The sequence below is a fragment of the Heloderma suspectum genome, chromosome 1 (assembly GCF_057233095.1).
Source record: "Heloderma suspectum isolate Gila_16-S chromosome 1, 16-S_ref, whole genome shotgun sequence".
Lineage (NCBI taxonomy): Eukaryota > Metazoa > Chordata > Lepidosauria > Squamata > Helodermatidae > Heloderma > Heloderma suspectum.
Window position 1 is genome coordinate 77320536 of NC_139458.1, and position 10579 is coordinate 77331114.

General features: G+C 46.4%; 1 protein-coding gene across 1 annotated transcript in view; it reads right to left on the bottom strand.

The window, feature by feature from the left end:
• Positions 1-9664, bottom strand: part of GALNT16 (polypeptide N-acetylgalactosaminyltransferase 16) — a 211899-nt gene extending 202235 nt beyond the window's left edge. Inside the window, exon 1 of the mRNA XM_084847928.1 lies at positions 7903-9664. Within this exon, the coding sequence (XP_084704054.1) occupies positions 7903-8112 (210 nt within the window). The 5' untranslated portion in view covers positions 8113-9664. The remainder of the gene's footprint in view (positions 1-7902) is intronic.
• Between the last annotated feature and the right edge of the window lie 915 nt (positions 9665-10579).

Below are 10579 nucleotides of genomic sequence, written 5' to 3' on the forward strand. Positions count from 1 at the left end.
AAAAAAAATAGTTAAACAGATTCTGAAAATAAAAACCAGAAGGGGCAAAGAGCCTGGTGAGCACCGAGAGAGGTGTCTGTTGACACACTGGTGCCCTTGGGCACCACGTTGGGCACCTCAAGATTGCTGCAATGCATCAGAAGTACGATTGCCTTTGAAGATGGTTCAGAAACAACCATTGATGCAGAATTAACTGCAAAGTTGTGAACCAGGATCTGCAAAACTGCATATTACGCTAGTGTCATGCCCTTTGGGGAGGGCACAGTTGCGCCCTGACTCACACTTGGAAGGGGCCTCAGCAACCCTGACAAACAGAACACCCCAACTGAGAAAAAAGTGGTATTTCCACAGGGTGAAATGACAGTGTGTGGGGGTGGGGGGGGGGGCTTCAAATGAACATTCAATCCCTGGGCCTATTAACAGCCTTAAAATGTGCCTGGCCAGCATTAAAAGATCTTCTTTGGCTTCCAGCAGAAATGTGCATACATATTTATCAACTCTTTCTGATGATACATACACAGATAACCTCACTTTTGAACAGCTGCTGCCCCTGATGCTTAGGTTAGCTCATGTAGTACTGCTTTCCTGGAAAGAGAAGACAGAACATATTGGTTGCCTTGGTTCCCCAGCGTTAAAATCTCATCACTAATTTGATTTTATCCTGCAGTTTACAAGGGGCGTGGGGTGGGGGGAAATAATGACCAACGCCACAGTAGCTTTGAAGGAGTTTTGAGGCAGACTGCTTGTCTGTTCTGTTTGGCCTTGGCATACAGAGATTTGAAAATCCATTTTTATTCTTTCTTTCTTTGTCTCATTGGCATCCAGACCTTAATCCATGGACTCAAGGAACTCATCTCTTATACAGCTCTTGCAGCCCGATCCTAACCACGGCACTTGTTTGCAAACAAGTGTGCTTATTAGAACTGCAGCCTTCCTTTCAAAATCCTTAATGACGTTAGTGAGATCTGGTTCTTCTCCTGTTTTCTTCAGAAAAACAAAAATAAATTGTGAATAATTGACCCAAACCAGCATTGTTGTTGCTGTTTTTCAGTTGCACTTTTTCATAGGCTCTGCAGTTTCCCTCCCTCTCCACTCCTCCCATGCTTTAAGAAGTGTGGTAAACTCTACAGTGGAGCATGTAATTTCCATAGCCACTTTTCACTCTATTTCCCCACCCCCACCCCTTTGGGGGGCAAATGTTGCATCTTAATGATCTCAGAAAGAAAACTGAAAGCATAATTGCAGAGCATCCTCAAGACACAAGGGACAAGATGGCAAATCTGAACAGTTTAGAGTTTATTATTTCATAAATTCTTATTTTAAGCCAATTTCATGGGATCCAGGGGGAGAGATTTGCCGAGTTCCTTTTAAAAGTGTAGTCCAAATCTGAAGATATAACACAAAAATAACTTTTTGACACTATTAAGCCAATCTAGCTACTAAAAGAAAAAATATACATTGAAAATGTTTGAAAACCATAGCCCAAGAAGAACCAGCAGGAATGCAGGCCAAGGGCTTTTTGCTTCTCTGTGTAGAGATGTGCCATAGTACTCACCACACCTAAGCTGGCATGATCCCTGCAACAGGAGATGAGGCAACGCTCAGCTTTTGTTAGGGCAAAATTAAAGCGAGTATGAGATTCTCAAAGTCTGGTCTAATTCATTAAAAAAGAAAAGAACATTATGGGTTTTCATCCGAGATTCACCAAACTAGATTCAGCTACACATGCAGCTATATCCCATACCAAACCTTTTCTAGAATTGTTCTATTTAGGACTACAGGTCTCAGATCACACATCTGAATGCCCCCTCATACTTTCCCGTGGAGAGCATCTCTCCCTCTATCCATCATCCCACAATCTTCATGCATTGGAGCAAAATAATGTTGGAAGATGCCTTATACCAGCTCAAACTATTTGTCCATCTAGCCCAGTATTGTCTTCTCTGGTTGACAGCAGCCCGCCAGCCTCTTGGCAGAGGTCTGTCATATAAAATGCTATCTGATCCTTTGAACTGGAGATGCCAGGGATTGAACCTGAAACTTTCTGCATGCAAAGTGTGTGTTCTACTACTGAGCTCTGCCCCCAAAGACTCCTTGGCCCCCCAGAGTAGACTTTGAACCCATGTCCCATGGTGGCCTGTGTGTTCTCTCTGTAGACCTTTTTCTAAGGAAATTGTTTGGGCCCTGTGCAGCAAATCAGACCCTGCCCCACTTCCCGTTTATTTATGCAATATGAACATCTGCCTCTAGAAGCAAGGCCTTTACGGTCGTGGCCTCAAGGCTGTGGAACCACTTCTCTCTGCATCTGAGGGGGTTCCACAGCCTCTGTGCTTCCATGCTTTATTTTTCTGACTGGCCGATACAGTTTTTATTTGGATTTTTAAAAACCTTGTTTTTATTTATTTTATATGACTGTGGGGTTATTCAGCCATCTGTTGTTGCAAGTCACTGTGAACACATGCTGGAAAAGCAGTCTATAAATATTTTTACATTAAAATAAAAACATATACTACCATCATATATACTACAACCTTCCCAAAATTGGTAATCTCCAGATGTTTTGGAGTACCACTCTCATCATCCCTGTCCACTGGACGTGCTGACTGGGGCTTATGGGAGTTCTAGTCCAAGACATCTGGAGGGTACCAGGTTGGGGAAGGCTGATATACTAGCTCAATACTAAGAGGGTTCTAGCTTAGCCTTCTCCCTGATCCGCATGTTTTCTTGTGCAGGAACCTTTTATAGCTGGGAGACATTCAAATGTGCAGTCTCCCACCTGAATGGTAGAGTCCTAGAAACTGTGTACTAAGTGATTTATCTGCATGTGTAGATACATCTTATCAGCTCTTTTACACTGACACACAGACAGAAGACCAGAATGTCCAGGGTCTGACTTAATTATCCCAACTTCAGAAGAATCTCAGTGGAGTGTTTCTTTTAAAAAATGGATGAATTCATGCCTGCCTGCTATATGATTATTTCCTAGCCTTCACTGCTATTTTTCATCCAGCTGCATATTCCCTCTTGCTATAAGGGATATTTTCATAACGGATACTAGGAATGCCTTTTAGCCTGGAATGTGTCTCTTGTTTGTAATGAGACACAAAAAGCAAAACAGTCCGTTTTAACTGTAATGCAACTTTGAAAATTAAATCCACACAAGTTGAGATCTGCTATCATTAAAAATAAAACCTACACTAGTCCATTTCCCTCTTGCACAGAAGGGCCTAGTTCAGTGCTGGAGCTCATGTTTTTCAGGCAGAAGGTCACAGATTCAATCCCTGGCATCTTGAGAGAGTGCAGGAAGCACTCCTGACTGAAACCCTGGAGAGCCACTGCCAGTCAGAGAATACTGAGCTAGACAGACCAACAGTCTGAGTTGGTATAAAGCAGCTTCCTGTGTTAGTAATGTATGGCATATTGATTTTTCTTTAAGGCAAACCCCAATGCTCATTCAGTCTTCAAAAACCTCCCTGCCTGGTCACCTGGAAGGGGTTCTTACTCACCATAGACAACCAGGCAAGTGGCTATTTACAAGCCTGGTCTGCTGAAGGCTTTACAAACTACAGAGATGAGAAGTGCAGGAAACAATGAAAGCATCACTTGTGCAAATGGTCTAAGAACAGAATCATAGAATAGTAGGGTTGGAAGGGGCCTACAAGGCCATTGAGTCCAACCCCCTGCTCAATGCAGGAATCTAGTGTGTGTCAAAGTCCTTGTGGGTGGGAGAGAACTCTTGTGCAAGCATACTGGCTATACTGATGTAAGAACAAACATGTAGGTGCTAGTGTGGTCAGTATGGGATGGCAGTGGAAGGCCAATCAAGATACACACATTGCCTAGCCCTGGGGGTAGGTTGCCTTCTTCCCAAGTACCCTTTCCAATGTGAAATTGAGGTTGCCAACCAGGAGGCATTTTACTAATCTAACCAGAAAAGACTGTAACGTGTCAGGTAACCAGCACTGGGGAAAGAAAAGCCAGTGCAGTCCACATTCTGCCAAGCTCCACCCACAGCCCACCGTGTTCTGCTTTGGCTGCACCCAGGCCCACCAAATTCTTCTCAGGCTCCACCTAGGACTCACCAGATTCCATCCTGTCTCTTTCCCCCGCAACCCACCAGATACCCGCCTGATCTGTCCTTGACTTGACTGTTTCTCCCCTGGCTTTGCTTGTCTGAGATATGATTCCCACCGCCTTTCCTGGGGTAGGGCACGTAAGTCTTCTTTAAATTAGAAACTGGCCACTCTGAAACTGAAATAAGAGAGACTGGGGGATTCACCCTGATATGTAAGTGTGAACAGAACAAGCCAAGTACCTGTTGTACATATGTACTAGTGCTACAGGCCTGTAGGGTTCTCAAAGAAGGATGACGATGACCCACCTGCCCACCTCAGCAAGGTAGAAGACAAAGGTAGCGTTTCTTCCTCTGCTACTTCCACCCGTTCAGCAGGCAGCTGCTCTGCCCATTTGCTTTCTTTAAGATACAGCATATCCATTTACCCCTGCCCTACATCAAGCAATCTGGTGGCGCTACTACCAACAGAACTGCTTGTTATTCACATTACATCCCCGTACAGTGCCATCACCCTACTTCCAAATCAATAGAGGCACAATCGCTTGAGGTCACGGCAGTAGGAATATGGCTTTTTACTGGCTTGATGCTCACAGCACAATGTTGTGGAAACAATGCCATGTATGCAATGGAGAAAAAACCCAGCTTTCCGGGGGGAAAATACCCTGCTTCATTAAATAACGTGATCGCTGCTCAAAGTCCAGAAAGAATATCTCATCAGGCTAGGGAAGAAGATGGCATATTGCTGCATTCTTCCTACTCATTCCTCTTATTATTATGTTTTCCTGCATGGCAAGAATGTGGAGCACGTAGCCCTCAGATCTGGTGGCTCTGATACGGCAAAAACTATCACCCCAATTACTGAAGGGAATGGGATGGAGGAGAAAGGCAGAGAGGGCTTGGTTTGGAGTATAAATCCAGCTTAGAATTAGCTAATAATAATAATAATAAATCTACTAAATTTGCAATATCACTCTGCCAACACCATTCTACCATAAAAAGTTAAAATGTCAGCTTGAAACCAAACCTTTTGCATGCTTCTATGCACTCTCTGTAGTAATAATAAAATAATTTGCACTCCCTTTCATCTGGAAATTTGAAAGCAATATTATAGCCATCAGAATGAGATGTAACTGTTCCTGTGCAATACAGTATATTTTCCTTCCTCATTTTAAACATAAAAACAATTACAGGTGCAGACAGGTAGACGTGCTTGCCCACAAGTGCCTCAAGAAATCAAATCCGAGAAAATGCCACAGTTCACCACATTTTTGTGCCATGGAAATATGCACGCTAAATCAACGCCTGTTTTGCAGATCCTTAGACCACAATAGTACATCTTCCTGGATGTGTGATCATACCTGCTGAAGGGAATTTCTGTAGCACGCAGTGAACTGTAGAGTTTAGGTGTCTGGAAAACTAAAAAAAATGCCACATATAGTTTATCAGACCCATTGTACAGATGAGGAAAACTGAGGAAGGCACCAACGGCATCATGCATGTCACCAACAGTTTCATCTCTGCATCCAGCAAATAAATTGATACACAGATAAAATGACACACACTATAATTTCCAAAGTGCTTTTAGCCAAGTCACCCCAATGACATTCTTTGTTTTATTAAAAACATATTACTTTTATCTTAGAATATCTTGCAGTCTGAACAAGAGGCAGCTTTCCCTGGCAGAAGGAAGCCTTCATCTAGCAGAGATGAAAGGCTTCTGTGATTTCCCTCACACAAGAGAGAAGCGCCCTCTCATTGCAACAGCACTGTAGATGGGTCACTAAGAGCAAAGCGCAGCTCTTTGCAAAAAGATATTGTTGATACAGCGTACCCGGTGCAACAGACAGAATCTGGAGGTGGAAAGCAGCCAGTGAGTTTGAATGTATGCAGATTTTTACACACAGTATGCAAAAGACCATGGCCCTTGTGCCTCATCGCAGCTTTAACTGTCAAATAAGCAGGAGTTCCATGCTTTGAATATAATGACACTGAGTGTTGCTTTGCATAATCATACTGTTTTTCTTTTTTCCCATTGTGGCACTCTGTGTTACTCAGCTGAACACGTAGGAACTGTTAACATGTTTTGTGTAACCCTGAGGGCCTCCTCATACATTCCGTATGAAGCAATATGCTTGTAATTCAGCCTATTGGCCAATCTACCCAAATGCTAACAATCCTGGCTAACAGTAGTTTTCCAGGGTCTCAGGCAGATATCTTGCATAGCCCTGCTACCTGTTGTTGTTGTTTTTTTTAAACTAGAGATGCCAGGAATTGAACCTGAGACCTTCTGCTTACAAAGCATGTGGTGTGCTCTACCACTGAGCCACAGGGCCCTCTCTGCTGTTCACCACTGGTGAAATCTGTAAGCCCCATTCTGCACATTTCAGCAGAAATGGGGAAAGAAGAGACGCACATCACTTGCCCTGCCCTTTTCTTTTTTTTTTCTTTTTTTGGTGCCTTTATTTTCCTGGTAAAATATGAACCAGTCCTAAGCCCATGCAGGCTTAAATTTTGTCTTTGAAAGTCCCGCAGACCAGAGGAACTGCCCCCCTGATTTTTTGGTCCCCTCCCAACTTTTAGGCTGGCTATGGGCCTGAGCCCATGTTGATGTTACATTATTAGCAGGTATATATACCCAACGTAGGTCACTTGTTTTTTTGAAACCCTGTGAGCAATGTGGAGCACCGACATGAGGATCTCACCTACAAGCAGATGAACCTCGAGGCACACCAATCTGACCGTGCGCAGGATCCGTGCTTGGGCTGCCCCATTGCTCATGGAGACCCAGAGCCCTGAGTCACCCTGGCATCCGGACTCCCACCGTGCAGTGGAACATCCCAGCGAAACTGATCCTTAGCATTCCACATTTCACAGCTTTGGTGACCCGTCAGAGATCTAGACCAGAGGACCAGTTCCTATGTGACAGTCCAACTTGTGCGTGCAGACATGAGGATGCCTCCCTCATCTGAATTCAGACCACCAAGCTTCTTGTCCTATGGATCACTGGACCATCATTCCCACAAAGATCCGGGAGTCTAATCTGCTCTAATCCCACTTCTCTCCCCACCACCACCTCCACCCCGCCAGCCACACATTTCGGCCTCCTCGGCAACAACACGCATCTTGAACGCAAACCCAAATCTTTTCCGAGCTTGCTTGCTTCCTCCTGGCTTTCCTTCTCCTCAGGCCTGTAGCGGGGGGGAGGGGGGCGCCCCTCTAAATTGTCTCTGCCCTCCCTAATTTTTTTTTTTTTTTTTTACAAACAAATAGTGAAGAAAGAGTTTACAATTTTGTCTTTAAAAGGTCTGCAAACCTGATGAACTGCCCCTCCCCTACTTTTCGGCGACACCCCCCCCCCCGAACTTTCAAGCTTTTAAGGGGCCTGCTTCCCCTTAGCCAGAAAAGGGCCCCTGCCAGGTCCCTGTCGGAGGAACTGACCCTGAGCCGCTCGGCGGACCACGCGCCCCAGACTTCGTCGCGGGAGCTGGATCCGGCCCCGCCCCACGCCGCTCTTTCTCCCCCCCACGCCCGTAAATGCTGCCATGGCGACGGGCAAGACTGCTACGGGAACTCCGGAGCGCGGCACGCGAACGCGGCTCTTCCCCCGCCCGCCCCAGCCACTCAGCAGCCCCGGCCAGCCTTTCTTCGCAACCCGGCGGAAGGCGGGAGGCTCCCGCGAGCACCTCGCGCTGCCTGCACCGGCCGCGGCGAGGGCGGCGCGCGCCGGATCGCTTCCCCGGCGGTGCCATCAGCATCGCCGGCGCGGAGGCGCGAGGAGGTTCTTCGCCCCGGCGCGCGCGCGCACCCGCCTCCCGCGCCACACTCACCGCGAGCGGGATGGTCCTCTCCTCCTTGTGGCTCTCGAGTTTGCCCGTGGATCGCTGCCCTGGATTCCTGCCGCCGCCGCTGCTGCCGCCGCTGGGGGATCTGCTGGACGCCGCGGAATGAGGCTTGTTGTCCTGCCACAAGTAATAGAAAGTGCCCAGGATCCAGGCGACGGTCAGGATGGCGATGGCATTAGCCCGGATCCTCCTCATCCTGAGAGCCCCGGGGGCGCCTGGCAGCCCCGAGTCAACTGAAGAAGAAGAAGAGCAGCAGCAGCAGCAGCAGCTTTCTGGGGAGGGGGGATCGGCTGCGTGGAAGAAAGGAAGAGACTGCTGGCGGAGTGGTGATCGGAATCTCTCCCCCCCTCTCTCTTTGGCTGGCTCGTGCAATCACAGCTGTTTGTTTTAGCTCTTGTCTCACTGCTCAGTCCTGCAGAGCGAAGCGAGCGAGCGAGAGCTCTTCAGGGTCCTAATGCCCTTTTTTATGAGCCACCACATATCTGATCATCCCTATAGCGGAAGGACAGTCCATCCTATGGGGACAGTCTCGTGTTTCCTTTCAGTGCTGCTCAGAGGGGCAGGATCGAGCATTTGCATCCCCCTCTGTTTTTCACTTGCTTGGGCATCTCTTGGAAGCTCGGTGATAGTTACAGGGGCCGAGGTAACTCGTTAAGCAATACGTTTTGCTTAACATTCTCATAAAGCGGCAGAAAGCTGTTTATTCGTTGCCAAAGGCTGCTGTGGGAAAGCGTCCTGCAAGCCTGAGTGCCCCTGCTAGTTTGCTGCTCATTCATAAACACAACCTTGACACCATTTGCATGCAATTGCTTTAAAATGTGCTGGCAGCCCAGATGTCGCTGCTGGACATGTTGCAGTTCCTGGCACATTGGGAAACGTGGCAAGCCAAGTCTTGGCCGGTGAGTCCTATGGCCAAACAACATGACCTAGAACCTCATCACTGCAAATCCACAAAGTGTTCAAAATCAGAACAGGCAGTTTGAAAACAAGAGGAGTGTGTGTGTGTGGGGGGGGAGTTTGCCTTCTTCTGGCTTATGACCTATGCCAACATTTCCCACCCTGGTGTCCCCCAGGTGTTTTGGACTTTGCAGTTTTGATGCACCCTTCTAACCCCAGTGTCTAGAATTCTTTAAAATGTCAGAATATTCTTTGGGGAGTTACTTGCAGCCTGGTTTAAATTCATGAATGGAACTTCATGGTCATTGATAAGTGAATTTAGAATTCCAGGCTTGATTTCACCAAACAGAATCAAAGTGAAATGATGTTCCTTGAAATTATGGTGTGTGTGATGAACACACACAGTCTACTTTTCCTGCTAAAATGAAAATGGAGACAGCCAGGTTTAAAACATGCTTCTAAAGGGAACTGAATCTGACTGTGTTGCAGACAGAATGGCCCCCCTGCTAACTTTTGTGAGCAATTGTGGTATTGATGATTCAGAAGGAATGATTCAGCGTCCTGTCTCAGCCAGTATCGACTAAGCAAACAAACACCCCAGTAGGGTGGTATTAGATGTAAAGAGTGGTACTGTTGGTGGTCCTGATGGATCTTTGGGTTCATAAAAATTCTATTATACCTCCTGAAAAATGGGGCATCTGTCTTAACACCTCCTGGCCAAATTCTGTTGAGCCTGAATACATCTATCCTACCTAAATTCCTAATTCCATGCGGGGTAGGGGGAGAATATATTATCTGGTGGTACTTGTCCCAAATTGTTGTGAAATGTTGACGGGCACTATTAAAACAGCACAGGAAGACTGCTTCCATCAGTTCCAGTTGCTCAGCCCAATAGCTCTCTTGTCTCAGAGGAGTGTGGTAGGATCTGAAGACCACAAGCAGGAAATGATATCTGAATAATCCTTGATCCATACAGACACCAGAGCCTCTACAGTTGTTACTCACATGAAGAGGGAAAACAAGCACAAAACTTTTAGCCTTGCCCCCATCATTGTGCTGTTCATGCAGGATCCCCAAGAGTCAGTCTGTCTGTCTGTCTATCATTCATTTATTTATTTATTTACAACATTTATATACCACTCCACATCTAAACACATTCCAGACTGGTGAACAATAAAAGATAAAAAGAATAAAAACACCATATTAAAACATATAAGAATAAAACAACATATTAAACTTTTTTTAAACGGAGTACAATAAAAACTGGCTGGTTGATCAAGGAAGTCTTCTTGAAATAAACATGTCTTCAGCAGGTGCCAAAAATGACACAATGTTGGCACCTGTCTGACTTCCAGAGGCACGGAGTTCCACAGAGAGGGAGCCACCACACTGAAGGCTCTACTCTGGGTGGACTCCAATCAGGCCATAGGTCCACGCGAAACCACCAGGAGCATCCCACCTGGTGACCTCAGTGATCATGCAGGTGGATAAGGGAAAAGGCGCTCTCTCAGGTGTCCTGGTCCCAAGTTGTTTAGGGCTTTGTACACTAGTACCAAAATGTTAAATCTGGCCCAGTAGTGAATAGCCAGCCAGTGCAGTTCCCTCAGCAAAGGAGTTGCATGCTGAAAAGGGGCAGCTCTTGACAACAGCTGAGTTGGTGTGTTCTACACTAGCTCCAGCTTCTGGAGCAGCCTTAAGGGCAGCCCCACACAGAGCTCATTGCAGTAATCCAGTCTTGAGGTTAGTAGCACCTGTACCACTGTGG